Here is a 26,632-nt window from a genome sequence, read left to right as displayed (position 1 = left end):
TTAAAGCAGACGCATATTTAGGTAAATACAAAAAAAAGACAGGCTGCTTTTTAACTTTAATGTATGTTTACTGCTGGCAAGGACTTTAATAAGTGATAAGCTAGACCTACTGGCTTTATCCATGCTTAACTTTACGCAAGAGCAGTGTTAAATGCTTTGAAAGCAAAAAACAAGTAAAAAAACTTTGCCATTTATAATGGCAATAGCTCTAACTTTCATACATTCACGAACGATTGCATTGCAAATGCTTGTATTCCTATGCAATGTGTTTTGCTTCCTATGGTGGCACTGGTGATAGCACTGTATGCTGTTAGGGGGAGTGAGGCTCATGGCCTTTTTTTTCATAGTTCTTTAAATTGTTACAGAACGTCCCAAAAACTCACTTAGCCACAGGGAAACGGCGGGCATAAATTTCGTGTAATGGAAGGAATTTGGGGTTTTGTAATAATTTAACTGATTTTGTTCCTCCAATTTTGTTGCACTGAAACACTGAGTTGGGAGGAAGCGTTTGCATCTCACTATCTAATCTTAGTACGGCAAGGAATGTGTGTTTTTTATGCAGCGTGTGCTGTGAGCCTTGCTTCTTGTGGACAAAGGGTGTAAATTAAGAGATCTGTCATCTACATCTGCTTTGGCCCGGGGTGTTCCTGTGGCAGATATTTGTAAGGCTGCGACTTGGGCCTCCCTCCATACTTTCGCAAAGCATTATTGCTTGGACTCTGAGATGTGGAGGGAGGGCCACTTTGCACGCTCTGTCTTGCAAGAATTTCTGGTATAGGAAGGTGGACACCCTCCTCCGGGAGTGGGGACTACTGTGGGAATCTATTCACAAGGTGAGGAATCCACTGGCAGATGTATCCATCAGAAGAACAAGTTACTTACCTTCGGTAACGCTTTTTCTGGTGGATACAGTATCTGCCTGTGGATTCCTCACTGGCCCACCCGCCTCCCCGTTATCCACCTTTGTATACCATGAAAGAGGTCTTGTTGGAATGTTTTTATACTTTCTTGTACATTTGTAGGAAATGCTTGTTTATTTAGCTTTCCTTTTCTTTGTATGCTGTGTACATGTGTTGGTATTCTGTGTATACTTGGAGATGTCGTTGGTTCACCTGTTCGCCTCGAAGGCTCAGAAAAAATGGGTGGAACTGACGTCATCACGCCGACGTGGGCTTCTTATGGCTCCGGTGAAGTCGTACGGAGTCGCGAGCGGAGCCGATGCATTATGACGTCGCCCACGTCGACGTGGAGTGCTGGGAAAGAAAAGTTCAGTGGAATGCTGGCGCAGGGGATATTCACAAGGTGAGGAATCCACAGGCAGATACTGTATCCACCAGAAAAAGCGTTATCGAAGGGAAGTAACTTGTTCTTTAGCACATTCCACCTTAAATTGTAATTTGTTACAATATTCTCTCCCCTGAAGAACCTAGGAATAAAAAACATGAAGAATCTAGGAATGAAAAACATTAATATACATACACATTATTTCTTTTAGCAACACATAACAGCACTTCTCCTTGTGCCATTCAAATAGTCAAAACCCTTCTAGAACGCAATATACCTAGTGCTTACATATATATATGTGTGTGTATATATATATATATATATATATATATATATAATGTGTATATACGAGAGACCACTATTGAAAGCAATCCAAGGACACAGCGGGGATTTCAAGTAGGAACCCTTTATTCACCGATTGTGGTTTGGCATAATGCATTTCGGCTGCTTCAGCCTTCCTCAGATGCCCCACGCCACTAGTCTGCACCTTCTCCCTCCTGTGCTCTTTATACAACACTCCCAGCCGTGGGAGATCAGCGGGTCCTGCTTAATTCCGGGCAGCTGTGATCAATTGTCAAACTACAGCCCCCAGCATGCAATATGTTGGTAAGTCCAAAAGCAGGAAAAATAAAACTGTTAGTGAGCGCCGGTAATGCATGTTACAGGGAGGGCCATGTAGTGGCAGGTACAGTCCATTACTGACAGTGTTTAGCGTTCCTTTGAGTCCCCAACGCCCAAAACCACAATAATGAAGCAAACCGGGCCATGGAGAAAGCTGCAATGTGCTGTCTCCCCCGTGAAATCAGTCTACCGGTTGGCAGCAGCCTTTGGTGTGGTCCGTTCTTGTGGCGGTCCCGGGATAATCAATCCCTTGATTGTAGTGAAGTTCGGTGCCAGGAAACTCCCAGGACTCTTGGATGGACGGGCCCTTGTTGTGCGCCTCTGGCAGGCGCGAAAACATGACGAGAAAGACCACTAGTGAAAGCAATCCAAGGACACAGCGGGGATTTCAAGTAGGAACCCTTTATTCACCGATTGTGGTTTGGCATAATGCATTTCGGCTGCTTCAGCCTTCCTCAGATGCCCCACGCCACTAGTCTGCACCTTCTCCCTCCTGTGCTCTTTATGCAACACTCCCAGCCGTGGGAGATCAGCGGTTCCTGCTTAATTCCGGGCAGCTATATATATATATATATATATATATATATATATATATATATATATATATATGTGAAGATGGTGGTGTTCCTGTTGTGGCTGTCCTCTTCGGACACAAATGATTGGACTGGCCCTTCTTCCTGAACACCTGAGTAGAAAAACTTCGTAGTGCGTGTTAACTTATACAAATATGTCTACTTTCATAATTTCAATGTCACTGTTAGGTCGAGTTGATGTGACTTATACATATATTAATTGTTTAGTGAGAAGTATATGGGGCGTTAAGTAGTTGTCAGAACATTGTAATATTTGTAAGTGAAAACAGAGTGATCCATGGGCAATAAACAATTTTTGCTTTCTGTCAATTTATTCATTTATTTATCTCCCTCAATTGTGGCTCTTATTTTGCCTGTTTTATCTTTAAGCAGTCTATTCAGGCATTGCTGAAAGTTGTTCCTATTTATATTTTATTTCTAACCAGACACGAGGTGATTAAAACAATAACAATGAGCCTATGTAAGCAAACATCCCGAAGACAGGAAATCCAATACACTTCTTGGAGATGCAGGGAAGACCCTAATAATAATAATGTTGCAAAACCTCTAATCATAGATTAACTAAGAAAGCGAAAGAAGAACCCAAGCAGAAGATAGAAACTTTTAAGGGAGAGAAACTCTTAGTGGTCGAACTGCAAAATAAATGCAACCACCTCTAAAATCTGCAACTTTACTTTTAGAAGGCCTCTTTAAATTCACACCTATTATTCTGGCAATACTGAGCATTGCTTACTCCATGCACACCGTCCTTTAACATTGAGATCTACGTTTTATCGGCACACATTATTTATTTTGTATTTTCCTAGCACAGGGGCATGTTTCTGCACATAAACACATACATATTCCTTCACTAAACTGCACAACGTGAAACCTGAAACACTGTATTCAATCTCGGCTTCCCCCATTACCAAAATGTGTGATTCTAGGAAACTTATTTCATTTTTTTTTTTAAACTTCCACAGCTCAACGTATAATATACTTCTACACATACATATTTTTCCTCTCAATCTTATGTTCGTTGCCAACCAAAGGCAGTCTTTCTTGTCTGGCCCAATAATCTGTTAACCCTTCAACACCATGTAATATCCAGACACGTGTTGTCTTTAATTGTACGTAAAATATAGCTTATTTTAAAACAATATGGCTTTTTTGTAAAGCGCACATTCACTCAGAATGGTATTGTGGCACAAAATAGCAATTCTTGTTCCACTAACTTGATGGTACTCATTTTATCCAACTTGAAAGGCTGTGGAGACCTAGCAGCATTTGACATGTGACCAAGAAGTCAAACCATGGGTGTAGCTAGCGTGCATTCCACTCCCATCATTTTATCTCCCCTTCTGTGCACTTCCGTGCACAGGAAGTCAGAACAAATAGAGATATTCATATGCATTTGAAACTGAAAGTATCATCTTTTCTGCCAGGAAACTATATTACTTATATTGATGGAATTTTTAGTCTTTTAACGTTGTGGGCCACAGAACATTATATGTACTATAATAAGCCTATGATCCAAAAATATCAAAGGGAATGGCTCCATTTTACCTGGTATTACATCTTCTATCATTGTGCTCTGGGCGGTAGGGGATGGCAGTCCTTGACGTCAGCTTATTATGTAACTTTTTTTCTTTTGTGTGGGTAGTCTATCATTTGACGCTGGGCCAAGTCTAGGGCGTAATAGCAACCAGAAAACACAAAAAGGTGGCTGTGTGTTGTGGCGAGAAATGCATGCAAAATCCTTCCTCCCCCTCTTACTACCACATTACTTAATGTTCAAGTGGGAGTATTCATTACTATTAGTCCAAGCACGCCAGAAAGGTGAGGTGAGAAGCGTGAGGTGTCGTTCAAGGAACTGAATTACTTAATTCAGGGTATGAGTTAAAATAGGGGTCTATTTAAAACCGTGCTGAAAAAGACGTAATTGAGTCGTGAAGGCAGCTACTTGGAAGCTAGACACAGTATTCACTGGACTCACCGCACACCAGTTGCGTGGTCTCTAATTGAACTTGTCTCAGTTAAAGTGGGTGTGCCTGGCACGTACCCAGATGTTCTTGCTGATCATTTCTCACTGCAGTGCACAAGAGACATACACCTATATATAACATCTCCTGTGGTACCACTGTGAGAGAAAGACGAGAAAGGCCCATAAGCCAGTTTAGAGAGGCGGAGAACAAAGGACACTTTTTACAATGAAGAGAAAAAATTGAAAGGCGTTGGCTGCTGCCAGACCTAAGATAGGAAACCACAATGCGATGTGATGAAGGAAAGTAGCTCCCGTTTTATAAGCACGCAGTTGAAAAAAAAGACTTAATCTCAATGCGATAAGATGCCTCCCATTCCGTGCAGAAATATTCAAACAATGCAATTTACACCAAATGGGTAATCAAAATTCAAAACAAATGTGGGCTGCCAGACGCAGTCCCATAAACATGTATTTGTGGCACAAAGTGAGAGACGCCAGATGCAACCTCCTGTCACCAAGTACATACTTCAAAATATAAATGTGAGGAAATATTGAAATAATTCGGGGTATATTGTTGTGCGCTACGTGGACAGTTTTCTGAAAGTGACCTGTTCTAATTAAATGTGGTGCTGCGCCACATGGGTCAGACCGGGGGGGCGGGGGGTAAGGGGGTAACTATATAATACTATGTTCGAGGCATATGAGCTGCAGATTGTACACTTAGCATAGATCGCCATCTGGTGTTGGGCCCGGATGTTTGCATTTTGTTTTTGTTCTTTGGACAGTCTTTGGAAGTCACGAGTTTGGTGACTCCTCCTTCGGTCCGTACTGCGCATGGGCTTCGGCTCCATCCTCAGATTGTTTTTTTCCGCCATCGGGCTCGGATGTGATACTTCGTGCTCCGGCTTCGAACTTCTACAGTTCCAGCCTCGACAGAAAATCCTCGTTTCTTCGAGTTTCTTCATCATCATCTTCATCTCTCGAAGCGGCACTTTCTCCATCCCGTACATCGGCACCGGCCTTCGGGCCCTCCTCGACTCCGGTCCCGGCCGATGGAAAGGACTCCGTTCAAAAAGTGCCCAAAATGTGGGTCTAAATTTCCCCACACCGACCTCCATCAGGTGTGTAATCTTTGCCTCTCTCCAGAACACGAGGCCAGAGACTGCCCCGCCTGTAAGTCTTTTCGATCGAAGAAGACCATCCGAGATCGAAGAGCTCGACGCACCATGGCGCACTCATCGTCTGCAGCTCCACCGGACATCTTCGGAGACGACGCCGAAGCTTCGGGGCAAATACACACCGAGCAGGAGGAAGACGTAGTCAGCGATTCTGAGGCCGACGACTCCGACGTGGAGGACATCACACCGGCGCAGCGGGTCGTGAGTACTGTGCCCCCTCCCACCCCCGCGCCCAAAACCAAAGAGACTCAGGTTACACCCTCGTCCTGCTGGCCTGGGCAAAACCAAGACCAAAGCTTCTATCACCCCACCTTCGGGCCCGGTGTCGAAGCCTCCAAAGTCTCACGGCAGCTCTGGATCGAGCCAGCCGACGCCCGGTGCCGAAAAACAGCATCCGGCACCGAAGAAAGTAATATCCAGCTCGACTCCGAAGCCACCGGTGCCGAAGCCTGGACTCTCGGCGCCGACCAAACACAAACACAAATCAGTCGGCACCGACGCTCCGGGGCCGAAAACTCCCTCGACGCCGAAAAAACCGGAGGCCCCAAAAAAGCATGGCGCACAGAAACCATCGAAGCCCTCGGTTCCGAAATCATCGGTGCCGACGGACGATTCGGCACCATTGGCTCTGTTTACACCAGACCCTTTACAAAAGACTCGGTCCAAAGATCCAAAGACTGGGCTATTGACTTTAATTATCAAGAAAAGACGCCTTGATACTCCGGCTCCTCCTCCACCGCCCAAACGGAAGGACTCTGCTACTTCTCCCCTCAGAGTGCCCTCCCCACTACCTCCTCCCCTGCCTCCTCCACCTCTTCCACCCCCTCCCCCTCCCAGGTCTCCGCCACCTTTACCTCATTACTCTCCGACCCCGTCCCCAGATCCGGACGACGGGGACCCGGACAATTACCCGGCGGACGCCCCAATGGATCCCACTCCACCGGGGACCCCAGACCCATGGGAGGATTACAATAACCCTGATATACCCGATATGCCTCAGGACGACCTATACCCATCCAGGCCGTCTCCTCCAGAGGACTCCTTAGGGTTTCATCATTTAGTGCAGAGAGCAGCACACTACCATGGGGTGGACATGCACAGTGAACCAGTGGAAGACGACTTCTTACTGGACACATTTGACATACAGGACAAATCCACATCTATTTTACCCATGCTTAAGGGTGTCACCAAGCATGCCGCAGAGGTGTTCAAAGACCCTGTCAGGGCCAGGGTACTAAACCCTAGAATAGAGAAAAAGTACAAGGCGGCACCCACAGACCCTGGATACATTAAGGGCCCTGCTCCCTTAGATTCCCTAGTTGTCTCTACAGCTAGAAAACGGGCTAACTCCCAGTCCTCAGGAGAAGCCCCACCGCCAGACAAGGAATCCAAACTCCTAGACGCGTCTGGCAAACGCACCGCCTCTCAAGCTGCAAACATGTGGCGCATTGCAAACTCACAAGCGCTACTTGCGCGCTATGACAGAGCACACTACGACGAACTTGAGGCTCTTATGCAGCACCTTCCAGAGAAACACAAGCGTAGGGCTCATGAACTAATACAGGAGGGTAAACTAATTACAAACCCCTCCATTAAGTGTGCCCTCGATGCAGCCGACACTGCTTCTAGAGCCATAAATACCAGTGTCCTGCTTCGTCGCCATGCCTGGCTCAGGATCTCAGGGTTCAAACCTGAAGTCCAGGCGTCCATACTCAATCACCCCTTTGACCAACAAACTCTCTTTGGGCCAAAGGTAGACGAAGCGTTGGAAAAGATGAAAAAGGACACAGACACAGCAAAGTCTATGGGGGCACTCCAAACACAAGCCTCTAAAAGTTCCTTTCGACGCTCCTCCTTTCGTGGCACAGGCAGAGGCTTCTCCACCGATAGCGCCTCTACCTCCTACAAGTCCCCTCCTCAAAATACCTTTTCAAAGGGCAACCAAAGGGGTGGTTACAGAGGCAACAACAATAAGGGCAGGGGCAAAACTAACACCTTCCGTTCTGCCACCCCGCCCACACAATGACTTCCCTCCGCTCCCCCCAGACCATCCCACTCCGGTCGGGGGCAGACTACAAAACTTTATCCACGCATGGGAGTCCATAACATCGGACAAATGGGTGACCCAAATCATTCGGTCAGGGTACTGTCTCGAGCTAACATCTACCCCACCCAATATCCCACCAAGGCACCGTCCAATGTCTCAAGAACATTCCACACTGCTCAAACAGGAGGTACTCTCCCTCCTCCAAAAACACGCTATAGAGCAGGTCCCCGTCAATCAGCAAAATCTAGGGGTCTACTCCCTATATTTCTTAATACCAAAGAAAGACGGGACCCTCAGGCCCATTCTGGACCTCCGGCCTCTAAATGCTTACATACATTCAGACCATTTCTACATGGTCACCCTACAACAAGTCCTCCCGCTCCTCTGTCAGGGAGACTTTCTCACTACCTTGGATCTGAAAGACGCATACTTTCACATTCCAATACACCCCTCTCACAGGAAGTACCTCAGGTTCGTGGTGGACGGGCAGCATTACCAATTCACGGTTCTCCCCTTCGGGGTTACCACCGCGCCACGGGTGTTTACCAAATGCCTAGCGGTAGTGGCAGCACACCTCAGACGTCAACATATTCACGTCTTCCCTTACTTAGACGACTGGCTGATAAAAGCCGCGTCCTACCACCAATGTGTGCAACATACAAACAGCACCATCCAACTGCTCCACCAGCTAGGCTTCACGGTGAACTACCAAAAGTCCCACCTCATACCATCTCACACAAAGCAATATCTCGGGGCCACTATAGACAAAGGTATTGCCTATCCAAACTCAGCCAGAATCACAAGCATTCAAGCCTTACGCAAAACATTCCTTCCCCAACACTCTCTTCCAGCAAGAGTGTTTATGAAGCTCATAGGAATGATGGCGTCTTGCATCTTCATAGTGCCCCATGCAAGACTCCACATGCGTCCACTTCAAGAGTGCCTAGCACAACAGTGGAACCAGGCCCAGGGTCAGCTGACGGATCTGGTGTTGGTGGACGGCCGCACACATCACTCTCTGCAGTGGTGGAACACCACAAACCTTTCCAAAGGGCGGCCGTTCCTGGACCCGGTTCCTCAGGTGATTCTAACAGCGGACGCATCGCTCTCCGACTGGGGAGCGCACCTCCTACACCTCACAATGCAAGGTCTATGGACGCCACAGCAAAAATCGCTCCACATCAACCATCTGGAGCTCTTGGCGATCTTTCTAGCCCTAAAATCCTTCCAAAAACAGATTTCGGGCAAAGCAGTCCTCATTCGCACAGACAACATGACTGCAATGTATTATATCCAAAAACAGGGGGGGGACACACACTCCCCAGCTCTCCTGCTTAGCCCAGAGCATATGGAGATGGGCAATTCCCCAAAACATCTTTCTCCTGGCACAGCACGTTCCAGGCGTACAAAACACCATGGCAGATCTGCTCAGCAGACAAACGCAACAACTACACAAATGGGAACTGCATCCACAAGTTCTTCACCCATTCTTCCAACAGTGGGGGCATCCTCAGATAGACCACTTCGCCACCCACGAAAACAAAAAATGCGCAAGCTTCGCCGCCAGATACCCACACCCATTGTCCAAGGGCAATGCGATATGGATGAACTGGTCAGGCAGATTTGCATACGCCTTTCCACCTCTCCCACTAATTCCATTAGTGGTAAGGAAGCTACAACACTCCCTCACACTCATTCTAGTAGCTCCGACGTGGGCCAGGCAGCCGTGGTACACCACACTACTACAACTGTCAGTGGTACCACATCAAAAACTGCACCTATCCCCATGCCTCCTAACCCAGAACCATGGAGAAATCAGGCACCCGGACCCAGCTCAGCTCAACCTGGCGATCTGGCTCCTGAAATCTTAGAATTCGGATACCTTAACCTTCCCCCTGATTGCATGAACATCATCATGGAAGCCAGACGTCCTACCACTAGAGCATGCTATGCCGCAAAGTGGAAAAGATTTGTAATTTACTGCCGTAACAATACAATCAACCCTTTAGATGCATCCATACAGCACATTATATGCTATCTGCTCCATCTTCACAGGTGTAACCTGGCATATTCATCCATACGCCTACACCTAGCAGCGATCGCTGCTTATCTACAAAACAGACAGCATTTATCACTCTTCAGTGTGCCCGCTATTAAAGCCTTTATGGAAGGCCTTAAACGAGTAATTCCTCCCAGGGCACCACCTTCCCCTGTATGGAATCTAAATTTAGTTCTTACACGACTAATGGGTCCGCCCTTCGAACCAATGCATAAATGTGAGCTACAGTTTCTCACCTGGAAAACAGCTTTTCTCGTAGCTATCACTTCCCTTAGAAGGGTTGGTGAAATACAAGCGTTCACTATACAGGAACCCTTCATACAAATACATCACAGCAAGGTCATACTTCGCACAAATCCGAAGTTTCTGCCCAAGGTCATTTCCCCTTTCCATCTCAATCAATCGGTGGAATTACCTGTCTTCTTCTCGCAACCTCAATCTGTTGCAGAAAGGGCCTTACACACACTCGATGTGAAAAGGGCTTTGCTATACTACATACAAAGAACGCAACCCTTCAGGAAGACTAAACAATTGTTCGTTTCCTTCTCTCCACCACATAAAGGCAACCCCATTTCTAAATCAGGGATAGCTAGGTGGATTGTAAAGTGCATACAAATTTGCTATCAAAAGGCAAAAAGAACATTATCTGTTCCGCCTAAAGCCCACTCTACAAGAAAGTTAGGGGCTTCTATGGCTTTTCTAGGGAATATACCCTTAGTTGACATCTGCAAAGCAGCCACATGGTCTACACCGCACACCTTCACAAAACATTACTGTGTAGATGTGCATTCCAAGCAGCAAGCTAGGGTGGGCCAGGCTGTACTAAAGACACTTTTTCAAACCACTGCAACGGATACCGGTGGTCGCCGCTAAGGTTGGGTACTGCTATATAATCTATGCTAAGTGTACAATCTGTAGCTCATATGCCTCGAACGGAATATGCTACTTACCAGTATGCATCTGTTCTTGGCATGTAGAGCTGCAGAGTTGTACACGCCCACCCGCCTCCCCGGCTACCTGTATCCGTTCCAGTACATCTTATTTAGATACAACACACATGGGTTTCTCACTGTTATTACTACGCTCCATCATTTCCCTGTTAGCGAAAAACAATCTGAGGATGGAGCCGAAGCCCATGCACAGTACGGACCGAAGGAGGAGTCACCAAACTCGTGACTTCCAAAGACTGTCCAAAGAACAAAAACAAACTGCAAACATCCGGGCCTAACACCAGATGGCGATCTATGCTAAGTGTACAACTCTGCAGCTCTACATGCCAAGAACAGATGCATACTGGTAAGTAGCATATTCCTTATTCACAAAAAGGCAACAGCTTTCATATATAAAAAAGTTACAATTCTAGTTATTATTGATCTCACTTAATACATAAAAGGTCATTGCACCAGGCACAGATGCTTAAAAAGACAACCACAATGCATGCTAAAAAGGTCACAATAAAAAGATATTTGACCCTAAAATATTCGCACTTCAATTATACAAAATGTGAAGCTTATTATGTACACGTCATAATTATATATGTATATAAACCCACTGAGCTATTTGCGCATTCTCCTCTGCTGGCCTAAATGCGTACAGAAGGATGTCTTAAAATAACATAGCAGCAAAAAAAAAAGTCTTTACATTTCATTTTAACACAGGAAGAGAACAGAAAACCACATTGGCCTTTTGTTCACAAACCATAATCACACAATACTCCTGTTGACTCTCTTTGGAAATAAAAATATATACTGACAGTCCCCCGCAAAATCCGAGGAAGTCTGAACTGTTTATCATAAATCCTCATGTGCCAGTCACAAGCGTGCATTGGCACATCTCATCCGGGACTCGGAACCGCTCCTGATCCCGCAAAAAGCTGAGATTTACATCATGCAAACTCCTTGCCTTTCTGCACAGGCGTAAACTCTATCTCCGTTGCACAAAATATATTTATAGAATAGTAAAAAAAAAATAATGTAGGCCTTAAAAAAAACAATGCTTAAGCTAGCGAAAATATAATATCTAATACATCATCTCGGCGATGTTAGTAACTCTGTTAGCTAGACAGATACGCATTCCGTCTTCTTAGGACTATTGACTGAAAGATCTCTCATCCCTGTCGATCCTTACAACTGGACAGAGGTATACATTATCTCTAGAACGAAAAACCCACAATTGAGCACTGAAAGATGCCAGACGCTATCTTCTCTTCCCTGTCAGTCCTTGTGACTAGGCAGAGGCCCCTCTCTGTTTTCAGAGAGGCACATTAACAACGTATGTATTTATAAAAAGAAAACCACATAATTCAAACAACTTCCTAACGTCACCCTTTTGGCTCAGTCCACTACACCACATTTCTTCAGCATGGTAATGTTCTTTTAATAAGCAAGACTAGCTAGACAGGAAAAACAAACACAGACTTTCCCCGGCCGCTCCTCTAAGACTGTTCCCAAGAGACACAGCACATCAGGCAGCAATGACTTACCCGAGCGCTGCTCTCTGTGGTCCAGCCAGAAAAGAGGCATGGAGGGTAGTCTGTGTCCGGCGTCCCAGTGGGGTCTCCTGTCATCAGCCAGTAGTACTTATCACGTCGGGGTCATCACATGTTCGAGGGAGTTATTTTAGGGGGCACAGGGGCACGGGGACCTTCACCGAATGATAGAGGGAGTGATTTGGGGGCAAAAGTGGTGCCTGGGAACGCTCGCACTAAACATGAAGGAAACAGATATGTGAGTCATGGAAATTAAGTCAAAAGGTTTAACAGATTTATTTAGAAGGTGCAACTTCAAGAAACTGGCATAAAAATACAAATATAGTGACCTTGCATTAATCGGAAGGCATTTCTACATGGAAGCATTTAACTCGTTTGGAGAGACACACTTCAGAAAACCTCAGACACATTTATAAATGCATTATGAAAAACATAAGCTAAATCAAGGAAAATGTTCTCAGAATGCAAAACACACTTGATCTAAAATACTGAGAATACTCGCGTATCTACCTAAAAGAAAACAGCCTTGCAAGTGTAATATAAGCTTTAAATTGTCAATAAGAAAACCCCAATTTAGAGACAAAATAGCATAGAAAAATAGCATAAATATATACTAGCAGACGGGTGGGGTAGTCCGCCGAGAACTGTGTGAGCTCCCTTTTTATACTGTTTAAGGCTATGAGAAGCGCGTACAGTAATGTCCTCTCACGCCACTTCTACCTAAGTCAGTCACTTAAAGGATGGTCTGCAAATTTTATCAGACGTGTCGTGTCTATCCTACTAAATGCGGAACGTAGACTAGGTGAAAGGTTATTTTCTCAGGCCAAGCGCTCGACGTAATTTGCATAGGGCAAGCAGAAAATATGTACTGCAAAGGAATAATATATGTGTGTGTGTATGTATGTGTGTGTATGTATGTGTGTGTATGTATGTGTATGTATGTGTATATTCACTGAAAAAACCATAGGTTTCACACATGTTATAGTTAGCGGAAATGTTACTGATAAAAAACCAATGAAATTCCCCCGTTATAGTTAGTGCAGGCAACTATAACTCACGCGACCGCAATCCTCTGCTGATGCTAATACTGTATTTAGACACTTATTTGCCCATGTCTTCTTCCATACATTTTTAGCTATACATATATTACAAATATTTTTTTTTCATAAAGACACATATGTCCTCAGCAGAAGATTGCGGTCGCATGAGTTATAGTTGCCTGCACTAACTATAACGGGGGAATTTCATTGGTTTTTTATCAGTAAAATTTCCGCTAACTATAACATGTGTGAAACCCATGGTTTTTTCAGTGAATTTGCAAGGTTTTTTAAATGCTAATTCCTAACTATAACGTGTGTGAAACCTATGGTTTTTTCAGTGAATTTGTACGGTTTTTTAAATGCTAAGTTACTTTACGCCATTCGTGGCGTGCGCGGCCACTTAACGCAGTTCGTTCCGTGCGCGCACGGTGCGCTTCGCGCACCGTGCGCGCACAGTGAGCACGCGGTGCGCTTCGCGCACCGCGCGCCCACTTTACGCAGTTAGTGCCGTGCACGCACGGTGGGCACGCGGTGCGCTACGCGCACCGCGTGCCCACGTTACGCTAGATGGGCCATGTACGCACGATGCGCTTCGCGCACCGTGCGCACATGGAGGACATATGATGCACTTCGTTTTGAAAGGTAATATTTAAATTTTTCGTATGTTATAAGCCATGCACAAATGGTGCCCTTCGGGCACCATTTGCACACGTGGTGGAGAGAGTGTGGATAATTTTTTTTTTTTTATTATTTTTTTTAATATTTTAGTTTAACTCCTCTTTAATAATCCATGCTCAATTGGTGCCCTTCGGGCACCAATTGCACACTGGGTGGGGAGAGTGGATAATTTTTTTTTTTTATAATTTTTTACCGTACGCGTACGGTAAGCGTAATTGGCGAAATTAGCGAAAAAATAAAAATTCCTAGTTTGGCCTTGGGGGATCTTGGGGGACTTCCTCAACATTGCTATGTGTGTGGGAGCTGTCTAAACAGCCCCTTTACATGTTTTTGTGCTTTATATTTTAAACATCACTCTGTGCGAGAGAGAAAATGGCGGCCGCCGCTTCCTGGTTTCGGCCGATTCGAATGTTTACTAAGATCTAAGAGCCAATCAGAATCGCGCTCGCGCACGCCACCGTATGCGTACGGTATGCGTACGGTAAGCGTACCGTAAGCGCACCGTAAGCTGGCTCAGATATATATATTGATTTAAAGGCTATTTTCTCAGAATCTACTGAACAGATTTACACCAAACCTACAAAAGGCACTTCCTTGACCTGAGGACTACCTCTCTGCCAAATTTCTAGTAATTCTGTTCAGCCGTTCGGGCTGTAGCCCTGTCTAAAGGTCCTATGGAAAAATGCATGGGAAAAACGCGTTTTGGGACCCCCCTTTTATCTCAGCCCCCGCTTGACGAATCCCCCCGAGACATTCAGGGAAGGAGCGTAGCGTAGCGCCCCACCTATTTTGAGAAATTCGCGAGGATTCGTCGACCGGCGCCAAAGTTATTCAAAATAGAATGTTGCGGATTTCCTATGGAAACGTGGTCCTAACTATAACTACCTACTGGCGACCGCCAGTAGGTAATATATACATGTGTGTATATATGTGTATATATGTATATATGTATGTATACATGTGTATGTATATGTATGTATATTTGTGTATGTGTGTATATGTATGTATATATATGTATGTCTTGGTTGCCACATTCATCACGCGGTTGCGGTGGGAACTTCTATATTCTCATGTACAGACCCAGGATGTGATGTGCTGTATGTCGACAGAATAAAGAAACTGTGAACTCTGCGCCAGTTAACTTCGCATACGAGTAGAGTGGAGGCTCCTTAGTTTGGAGCAGGAGGTCTTGCAGAGAGAGAGGCTGTCTGTGCTTTTTGGTGAGACTAGCCTAGAGCCTCCTGTTCAGTAAAGATGGTTGCAGAACTTTGGTCAACTTAACAAAAGGCCTATAGATCAGGCTGGCAGGGCCTACATAGGGGTTCATACTGGCTGAGTGACGAGGATGGCCCAGGGCATTTGTTATATAGTAAAACAAGACCCTCCGGTCAATTTAACACAGCCTACAAATTACGCTGGCAGGGCAAGGACAAGGGTCTCATACCTCAGGTGTAGACAGAACGGGCCTGGGGTACCCTATGATGAAAAGAGACCCTCTCTCTCAACTTCTTCGACAAAAACATGCAAACATCCGAGCCCAACACCCAATGGCGATCTATGCAAAAGTGTACAACTCTGCAGCTCTACATGCCAAGCACAGATGCATACTGGTAATTAGCATTTTCCTTACTTGACATCCCATTGAAAAGCCAATACAAAGTATTTGTACAATATTTCAAAGTATTGCATTGCCAGTAATTCTACTGTAATCAAACTTGAGTATATATACAACTGCAATTCAAACTGCATTATTACTGCAAAGTATAAATCACTTACCTGTGCCAGGCCTGCTTAGTTCTAGGAAATAAAATAACTAAAAATATTTTTATACAAAACCAATTGGTCTAAAGTTCAGTCTAAGTGTGTGCAATCATTTGCTTACAGTGTGTACAACAGTCTTAACACTACCCTCGGATAAAACCTTACTGCTCTCCCACACTTCCACAAATGGAATTAAGGTGCTATCAAACTTTACCTCTGCCTACCTTTGGGGTTCCACTGTACTCTGTGCACACTATACCTCACTTTGGTATAGTATATACGGAGCCAGCTTCTTACAGGCATTGATGGTATATATGAATTAAACGAAAATACTAGTGATAGACCTAGTCATTGAGTAGCTTTCCATTCCGAGAACTGGCTGTAGGTTTTCCAGTGAAATCATGTGACTTACCTGGTCTTGGCAGAGTGACCTTGAAAAGAACATTTGTACTTTTTTGTAAGCATGCAGTGTTTGTCCGTGTTAGGATCCTATGTCTTTTGGTTAGGGGGGTGAAATCCTATAAAATATCTGCTTATTGATGGGAAGGAATGGTTCAGAAATCTATTTATCCTGTTTAAAAAAAAAACTGTCCCTTTTGGTGCCATGCCGTAAGGTGACAAATTATGCAGAGTTCTCATTATATTATAGCTCTGATAATAGCCTCTCTGATTATGCCATGTCTCCTATTTAGGGTTTTATGGTACTTATTTTTGGACAATTCAGTCCGTATTTATCCATATTTATTTTTTTCTAATTTTTCTTGTTCATCCATTTTTATTTTGTATTTTCTGTATAAGCGAAGCTACAATGGGTATTTTCTACATGTATTTAACTGATAAACGTATACTCTCATTTGAATGTCTGAAAGGTTTCAGCAGTTTACAGTGCAATAGCGTTATCTGAAAACACTTCCATTGCAGAATGGCATCTGTAACTGTCGATCTGAAATTAATGAAGCTTAATTTGGAAATCTAGTGTCTTTTTTCATCTCCCCCTCCCAATCTGTACACCTACTGATCTATCCCTCATGATTGACAGTAGAAAAATCATCTAAAGAAGGTCGATTCCGTATTTTCTGTATTTAAAAATAAATACAGGCAGAAAAAGATAGTTTTCTGTCTAACTGTAAAAATCAGTGCAAACTGGGAGCCCTACTTGTATTGTATCAGTTTGCATCGGAAGGAGGCTGTTATTTTGCCACCTTCTACAAATCTACAACTAGGGGCTGCAAGTTGACTGTAAGCAATAGTTTCCGATTTGGAGTGCACTAAGTAAGGCACAGCACAAATTTACATATTGAAGGATATTCATCAACTCCTTTCCAATCTTTACTCTTGCGTGAACTAGTGGAAACTTACTACTGCCAATGATTGGAGAAAGTTTCTAGAGGGGGGAAATTGGCTGTAGAGAAGTTGGCAGTTGCTAATCAAGTCTTTCAAACAAGTACAGGTGGGCATATTTGCTCAGGTGAAAATAAATGTAGCTTGCAAAGAGTACAATTTTCAGGCCTACTTGTTTAAAGTGTGTATTTCTAGAGGTAGTAAATCTGCAGGGCAAGGGCATGAACCTAGAAATGCTCTTTTGTGACAATATGTAATTGGGCCTGTAATCTCCTGCAGCCTGAGGGTTTGTGCTTCAGGAGATTAGCCTTGTCCAATGGACAAACTAAACATGAAAATGTGTCTTTAAGTTGAAGCAATATGTTCTTGGCAATGGGAATTCCACACAGTTTTACTTAACTCAGTGGCTTTTCAATGATGTGTAACCATAGAAAGTTTCTGCAAATTGGTACTGTTTGAGCTCCTCCGATTCTCTAAAGTACATCCGGTCGACGTTCTTTTCGCAGTAAATGCATACATTTGTTAAACGTTGTTGCAGTTATTTTTCTGTTCCAGTTTTGGACATTGCTACTTGCACCACGTAAATCTTTTTTTTTTTTTTTTCTTCCTCCCAGAGTATGGAAAAATACTTGACAATGAGCAAGAACAATGTACTAGGGTACTAAATCCAATACTTGCCATTGGTTCCTTTCAAATATTTTATTTAGTCAAATTTAAAAGGGTTGATTTTTTTCTTTTTTTTTTTTTTGTCCATAAAGTTTGTGATTTGTGTCCTCCGAGCCAAGGAGACAAAGTATGGCGGATGCAATGAGATCATGCAAGAGGCTGTTTTGGTCTGGTTGGGGACCAGCGGGGTGCACTTTTCTTATTTTATTTTTGCTTTAGTACACTATCTGGTATTCTGCAGACTGATGTCCCCCATAAGCCTGACCCAAAGTGAAGTGGGTGGATTAAACATTAGTTAGGTTTCTGAGTACATTGTCTTCTGTTTTTTTTCTTTTTTAAATGAAGGGCGCAAAAGATAACCAGTATGTTATTGTCTTGTTTTTTATATTTTCAGTCCTACATCCAGTGCAAGCATGTAGACTACCGGTCTGAAAGAATAGAGGATTATTATGATATCCAGCTAAGCATAAAGGGGAAGAAAAATAGTAAGTTTTGTCACCATCTGATTACTTTGTGTTTCTAAGTCTTTTAAATGTGTGTATTTTGTTTCGCTCGATCTTTACTTGATTAATTGCATAAATAAAAGCAAAAGCTTAAAACATTTATTAGACTTCAATCAGCCCAACTACTTTTAGTTGTATAACTTCTGCCGATTAGAACAAGTAATGAATTTTAACATGTTAGACGGCTTACTAACTTGCTATGCTCATTCAAATTCTGTACGCTTGACAAACTGTGGTTACAAATTGAATTTTGCTAAGTCTCAAATTGCCTTCTTGCCGGTTCTTTTTCTTGGTTACGAACTAACGAATGAAGGTAGGGGGTTGGCCCCCCAATTTCTGGAGAAATGTGGCCAATTACAACCTCCCATTTACTCAAAAAAATAAATAATAAGTTGCAATCTTTGCTTGGTTTTGTGAATTTCGGGAGTATCAAACCTCTTTACTCATTGATAGAACCTACTTTTTCGGCTTCCTGTTGGCTTTCGGAACATACCACGATTCATCATTCTCAGCAGTCTGATCTGCTTTCGACCAACTTCTTGTTAACCTGAGACAATTCTACTAATTTGGTCATATGGATTGTACCAGTCGCGTCAAGTTTCACTTACTTGACGTTCAATGAAGGGGACACTGTTCTCATTGCTTAGACATCACATTTGTACACTTCAGCGGAGATGTGTTTCTCTTCTATAGAAAATGTGTTGTAGATCACATGCAGTGCATAGCTCGCCATCTAATGTTGGGTCCAGATTTTTGCACTATGTTTTTCTTCGAAGAAGTCTTTCCAGTCACGAGGTAGGTGACTCCTACTTTTGGTGATAGTGCACATGGGCATCGACTACATCCGTAGATACCACCCCCCCCCCCAATCGGGTTCGGTTGTGGTTTGCTGCGCTACGATTCGACACTATTTCTCGGTCCCCTTCGACGCGCAATCCACTACCTTCGACGTTATTGATCGCGGATTCCCATTCTTTGTGTATCGTCTCAACTCAAAACGACTGAGCGGAAAACTCATGGCGGGCCGTCGGGCCTACCCGCACTGACAGCGCTACCAGTTGATGGAAAGGACTCCTTTCAAACTCTGCCCCGAACGTCATGCTAAATTTCCACGCACCAACTTGCACGAAGTGTGCAACCTCTGCCTGGCCCCAGAACACGACAAGAAAGACCAACGCATGCCGATCGTTTCGATAGACGCTTCATGACATCAAAGCAGCTCCGCATCGGACATCCTCAGTGAAGATTCTGAAACAGAACATCACGCTCAAGGAGCAGAGGAAGAAGAACAGCATATCTGTGTCTGAAGCCGATTCTGACAAGGAAGAAGAGGAGCAGATTACTCTGGGTCAACGTACTGAGAGTAAAGATCCCCCTTGTCCCCTCAACAAACAAAGAAAAAGGCTCCGGTGCCGCCTCTGCCTTGGACCAAGGTCAGCACCGACAAATTGTCAGAGGCCCAGCCCTCGGGCCTGGCACAGAACCACAAGGAAAAGCCTTCCGGCTTGAGCCAGCCCCATATAGGTGCCCAGCCAACACCTTCCCCACCGAAACATCTCTCGGTGACCATCCCATCGGTACCGAAGAATCAGCCTTCAGCACCGAAATTTTCAAATTCGAAACCTTAGACTCCAAAACTGGCAAGTAAGGACCAGGACACTGTCTAAAGAGCCCAATGCCACCGGTCGGATGCGAAACAGAAAAGGCTGGTGATAAACCCAGACATGGGACATTTCCATGCCACCCTTCCAAAAAAGAGAAAATAGACCAGTAAGATGATTATCACATTCTTCTCAAAAGGAAAAATGTGGGTACTAACCCATCTCTACCTTACATTCCACCTCCTTCCCCCACTGATCACAACTTAATCATCACACCCACTAATTCACCACTAATGCCACTATCACCTGACCCACAGGATGATGGGGATGTAGATGAGGATCAGGATAGGCCACAGGACATTGACCCCAGGGAGGATTAACACACTGACCCAAACATTGATAATGACCCTGATCTATTTCCGTGCAGACCCTCTCTACCTGATGATCACATTGGATATATTGAGCCACTTAATAGGGCTGCTCAATATTACGGGGTAGAGCTGCATAAGGAGCCATTGGAATAGGACTTCCTATTTGTGACCCTATGTTCCACTCAAAGCCACTCATACACTGCCAATGCTTAAAGGGATGTTGAAGCACACAGATGAAATATTCAAAGATCCTGTGGGGGCAAGAATAATTACACCTAGGGTGGAGAAATAGTATAAACCTGCACCTATTGACCCTACCTGCATCAAACGTCAGTTTCCCTTCGACTCTCTTGTGGTTTCCAACGCTCGCAAGAGAGCGAACTCACAAACCACAGGTGAGGCCCATCCGTCCAAGCTAATTGATGCCTCGAGCAAAAGAGTAGCTTCCCAGGTGGCCAATCATTGGCGCATTGCTAATACTGAAGCTTTGTTAGCCCGATACGATAGGGCTCATTATGATGAGCTAGAAAAGCTCTTGCAATTTCTCCCTGAAGAGCATAAGGCTAGGGCTATTGATCCAATACTTCTATCAGATGTGCCCTAGACTCAGCCGGCACAGCAGTTCGTGCAGTAAACACTAGTGTAGTACTACGCAGGCATGCATGGTTGAGAATCTCCGGTTTCAAGCCTGAGGTGCAAACCTCCGTTCTCAATCAACCGTTTGATAAGGAACATCTCTTTGGCCCAGCAGTTGATAAATGAAAAAAGACACGGAGGTTGCAAAGTCCATGGGGGCTTTGCAGTCCCCTACAAATAGGGTTCCTTTTGTCTCCCCTTTTACAGGGGTGGCTCAAAGTGTATCTACAGAAACTCTCTCCTCCTCTTAAAAGGGTAACAACCAATCACCCTCATCAAGAGGCTATTTTAGAGGAGGTTTAGAGGAAACAACGGTAAGGGAAGATGCAGAGGCAACTCCATACGCACTTCCCCTGTAAACAAACACTGACTTTCTTACGTTACCTCCGATCATTCCACCCCTGTCGGGTAACGTCTCTCAATTCCTACCTGTCTGCAATTCAATCGCCTCAGACAAGTGGGTACTACATATTATCCAATATGGGTACTGCCTAGAGTGGACAGAAGATCATACAATGTCACAAGAACAAATTACCCTTCTCCGGCAAGAGGGTTCTCTCTGTTGGAAAAACATGCTATAGAGCCAGTCCCCCTACAATACCAAGGGACCGGGGTATACTCCCTGTATTTCTTAATTCCCAAAAAAGACTGTTCTCTCAGGCCTATAGTAGACCTCGGAGAACTAAATCTAAACATTCAGTCTGACCATTTTCAAATGGTCACACCAACAAGTGCTCCCACTAATTCAACAAGACGACTTTCTATCCACTCCGGACTTGAAAGACTCCAATTTCCATATTCCCACACACCCTGCTCACCACATATACCTCAGGTTTGTGGTAGAGGGACCGCATGATCAATTCAAGGTCCTCTCATTCGGAGTAACTACCGCACCCAACAATTTCACAAAGTGCTTGGCAGTATTTGCAGAACATCTTAGACAGCGCATTCACGTTTTCCCATACCTAGACTGGCTCATAAAAGCCAGCTTGCAACCAAGCTGCCTACGCCACATTCAACAGTGCAACTACTTCACCAACTTGGGTTCACTGTAAAGCTGACCGTCTCATCTACAACCATCCAACATACAAGTGTATCTAGGAACCATAACTAACACTCAAAAAGCACTAGCGTGTCCCAACCCAGCCAGAATCCGCATCATGCAGGCTCTAATCTGTTTCAGCCCCAACACTCATTACCGGCTCGAGTATTCATGCAGTTACTATGAATGATGGCGTCTTGCATCCTAGTAGTACCTTATGCAAGACTTCAAATGCGTCCCCACCAGGAATGCTTAGCACGTCAATGGAACCAGGCTCAGTCGATCAGATCTAGTGTTGGTGGACGGCCGCACCCATTGCTCTCTTTAGTGGTGGAATACACAAACTTTAAAAGGGCGGCCCTTCATCGACCTTGTTCACAGATAGTACGAACAGATGCATTGCTCACTGGCTGGGGAGCTCATCTCCAAAAATATACCATTCAGGGCATGTGGACTATGCATCATCAAATTTATAAGGTCATTACGACCATAAAAGTGCATAGGCATACAGCACATTAAAAACAATAGTACAAAAACATTGTGTTACATTATAATTGATAGTGAAAAATGGCAACTCACTAAAATCATTATCAACAGGAAATGGGCTGATAAAATACAAAATAACACTGAGCTCCTTTATATTTGGAATGATTCTATTTGTCAAATTCTCAATCTTAAGCAGCAAATCATGGTATGAAATGTTTATAATAAAACCATGGAACCTACAGATGAAAACCATTGGGGCAAAGACCGTAAAGAGTGTGTAAAGTGCTAGTGCATAATGTGCAAAAAATACACTAAAATATACGTGTTAGTATATACAGTGTATGTATTGATTGGAAGTTTTAAAGTTTAAATACTCTATTATTGCACTACAAGAACCTCCAAATATGGTCGGCAGTTAAGTGTATTGTGGTATAGCATAGTTCATTTAATCCTGGTGCACCTATGCAAAAACCTTGAAGTGCATTACATAATTACCATGGGCAGGATCTCAATAGTTTAATCAAACTGCTGTTTATTTTGTATTTAAAAAGTCAAAATGGACTATTAACTATTGAAGGTAAGATTGGAGCAAGATCCAAGAGTCTACTCAAATCATTTTTTTAATGCCAGCCTCCTCAAGAACCACATTGTCCCCAAAAATGTAGCCACTGCGCATACTACCTGTTTTTGTCTGTTCGAAGGATGCGCAATGCTTCTTGATTACATCGGGTTCCCAATAGTCCACAGGCAGGGGCTAACCATTTAAGTCTTGCACTTTTGTATAGTGGACATACAAAGAGGATGTGTTTAGTCGTCTCTTCAGTCTCGGAGCAGCATGGACAGTGGTGTGATGTAGGCAAAGAGCCCCTGTTCTGATGGATACATCTGCCAGTGGATTCCTCACCTTGTGAATGTCCCCTGCGCCAGCAACATTCGGAAACTTTTGTAGCAGTCCACGCCGATGGGGTCGAAGACGACGTCACAGAGACACTGCTCCGCTCGCGACTCCGCTGACGTCACCGGCTCCATAAGAACACCTCTTCGGCGTGATGCCGTCAGTTCCCTTTTTTCCGCGCCGTCGACGCCAACGGATTTCGGGAAATCGTTGACAGTAGCTTTACTGATACTTTGTGTATTCTTCTGGTTTACTACTATTTCTCTTCGAGAAGATGGCGACAAGGAAGTCGGGTTTTAAGCCCTGTCGGGAATGTGGCAAGCACATGTCGATTACAGACCCACATGAAGACTGGGTTTGGTGTCTCTCATCCGACCACGATGTGGATGGTCGTTCTTGCTGCCGCAAGATGAGCTCCAAAGCTCTAAAAGAAAGGGAGGCAAAGCTTTTCATCGCCAGGATGAAGAAAGAGAAGAGAGGTAGGAGGAAGTCCAGGTCGAGGTCGGCGTCTAAATCGACTTCGGGGCATGCTTCGAGAGGCAAGAAGCATAAGAAGAGGCGGCATTCTTCTCGTCATCACTCCGATAAGAGTTCGGCTCCGAAGTCGAAGTCACCGGCTCGGCGTCGGCGGGAATCCGTGTCTACTTCCCCAGTCCCGACCTCGCCTCCAGTTCCTTCTCCAGTGGCTTCGTTGGCTCCGGCTTCATCTCCGGTTCCGGTGATATCCCCGATGCCGGCTCCATCTCCGGCTCCGGATTCATCTCCGGCTCCGTCTCCGGCCCCGTCTCCAGTCCCGGGTGAGCCTGTGACGCCGCTAATTCGACCGTCGGCAGGCCAGAGTCCGGTGATGCCTGACCAGTACCCTGCTTTCCCTGGACCAGGTCAGGACCCCTCGCAATATCTAAATGCGATGTATGGGGTGTTTTCCAGGGCCATGTATACCACTGGTGCACCTGCGGGTCCGATTGGTCCAATTGCTTTTAACCTGGGAGTGCCGCAGGTCTATCCTCAAGCTCCATTCATGCCGCTTTTTCATGTGGCGCCGTCTTGGCATCTACCGGCGCCGAGGATGTCAACGCCTCTTCCCTCTTCACCGGCGCCGGCTCGACCTCGTTCAACGCCGGCTGCTCCAGCGAATCCGCGGCCGGCGCCGTCTGATTCGAACATGGCGCCGCCGACGCCGTGGATTCGTTCCAGAAGGGAGGCGCAGAGAGTGGTGGATGAAAGGAGGTATCTTGTACAGGAAGCTGAAGAGGGAGAGTTGGTTGACTCTGATGAAGTGTTTGAGGAGCTAAAGGAGGCAAGTGGGCTGGATTTGTCTCCTGAGTGGGAAATCACTCCGCCATCAGATGAGCCCTCAAAGGATGCAGCGCCATATCATGCGGTCATCAGGATGGCTGCTGAGTTGTTAGACCTCCAGTTACCAACCACAGAGTTCAGGCCTAATCTTCTTACTGAGGTGCTGCATTTGCCTACTGCAGTCTCGGAGCCTTTGTTGTCCTTTAATGAGGCCATTATCGACCCGGTACTAGAGGTATGGCGTAAACCTTTTTCCGCTCCCGCCGGCTCTAGGGCGGTCGCAAGGAGGTATAGGGCGTCTCCAGGGGATCCTGAGTTTCTAACATCGCACCCATCGCCTGAGAGCCTGGTGGTTCAGGCTGCTTGTTCGGGAAGATCCAAGGGTGCCTTCCCTCAGGTTCCAGGAGACAGAGGCCAAAAAGATGGACCAGTCGGCCAAAAAGGTCTTTTCTTCGGCCAGCATGGCCCTTAAGTCAACAAACGCGACTTGTCTGTTGGGGAGCTATATCCATGCGCTTATGGACTCAGCAAAAAAATTGGCACCAAAGTTGTCGGAGGAGGATAGGGCCGGCTTCAATGAAGTTTTGGTTGATGCTCAGGCGGCTGCACGACAAGTAATTCAAAGTGGACTGGACACAGCAGACTCAGTTGCCAGAGTTATGGGTTCTTCTGTTGCCACCAGGAGGGGTGCGTGGCTAAAGTCCTCCGCCTCCGAATTCTCCCAAGATGTGCAGTCGGCCTTGTTGGACCTACCATTTGATGGGTCTGGGTTGTTCGGCAAGAAGGCGGATGCCGCTCTCGAACGCTTCAAGGAGGGCAAAGCTACGGCAAGGTCGTTGGGTCTTCAATCCCAGCCAAGGGGATCTTTCAAGAAGTATAGAGGCTTCGGAAGGGCGACTTTTCGTTCTTATAGACAGACCCAGCAACAACAGCAGCAAGGCTTTGTCCAAGGGTTACAGAGGAAGAATCAGGGGTCGCTCACATGGCCGTCAACTCTCCTCCTCTTCCGCCCCTCCCACCACCGCAAAACAGCCCTAGATCCGACATTCTGGATCATGCTGGTCCTGTGGGGGGCCGGCTTACCCATTTTCTACAGGATTGGGAATCTGTAACTACAGATCTCTGGGTTCTGGATCTTGTAGAAAATGGGTACGCCCTTCCCTTTCGGGAATTCCCTCCAAATTACCCTCCTTGTCAAGGTGCTTGCTCGGGGGACCACCGTCTTCCACAGGAGGAAGTCCTGAAGCTGTTTCAAAAAGGTGCGATAGAGGTGGTTCCAGAGCAGGAGAGGAGTTAGGGATGCTACTCCCGGTATTTTCTGATTCCGAAAAAGGACGGCAGATTGTGTCCGATATTGGACCTCAGAATCTTGAATCTTTTTCGAAAGCAAGAGAAGTTCAAGATGCTCACCCTTGCTCAGGTTCTTCAAGCGCTGAATCAGGAGGACTGGATGGTGTCGCTCGACTTGCACGATGCGTATTTTCACATCCCCATCCTGAAGTCGCACAGGAAGTATCTCCTGTTTACGGTAGGGTCGCAACATTATCAGTTTGCGGTCCTCCCGTTTGGTCTTACTTCGGCACCTCGAGTCTTCACGAAGGTGATGGCAGTGGTGGCAGCCCATCTCAGAAGGTCGGGGATTTCCGTTTTCCCCTATCTGGACGACTGGCTGATCAAAGCGGAGTCGCCAGAGAAGGTGCTACGTCATCTGCAGGATACAACTCAGCTGTTGTACAAATTTGGTTTTTCGATAAACGTGACCAAATCTCACCTGGTGCCCTCTCAGCGCAACCTGTTCATAGGTGCGGTACTGGACACTACTGTGTGTCGAGCATTCCCTCCTCAAAGGATTCTCGACATACAGGAAATGATTACTTTGTTTTACAACGGAGCGGTCGTTCCAGTTCTGAAGGTCCTTCGCCTGCTCGGTCTGTTCGCCTCCTGCATCCTGTTGGTCAACCATGCACGCTGGCACATGAGGGCGCTCCAGTGGTTCCTCCGCAAGCAGTGGTATCAGCACAGAGGAGATCTCAGGGAGTCTGTGAGGATCTCCAGAGAAGGTGCAGCGGATCTGTCCTGG

General features: G+C 45.4%; 1 protein-coding gene across 2 annotated transcripts in view; it reads left to right on the top strand.

The window, feature by feature from the left end:
* The window catches only part of USP7 (ubiquitin specific peptidase 7), a 1,511,465-nt gene that overhangs the window by 466,160 nt on the left and 1,018,673 nt on the right, over window positions 1-26,632 (top strand). For both annotated transcript variants that reach the window (XM_085628311.1, XM_085628312.1), the window contains exon 10: window positions 18,114-18,204. In XM_085628311.1, coding sequence (XP_085484437.1) covers window positions 18,114-18,204 — 91 coding nt within the window. The remainder of the gene's footprint in view (window positions 1-18,113; window positions 18,205-26,632) is intronic.

The sequence above is a fragment of the Triturus cristatus genome, chromosome 10, assembly GCF_964204655.1.
Source record: "Triturus cristatus chromosome 10, aTriCri1.1, whole genome shotgun sequence".
Lineage (NCBI taxonomy): Eukaryota > Metazoa > Chordata > Amphibia > Caudata > Salamandridae > Triturus > Triturus cristatus.
Note: the sequence above shows the minus strand (reverse complement) of the source record. Positions and strands in the feature narration are given on the sequence as shown.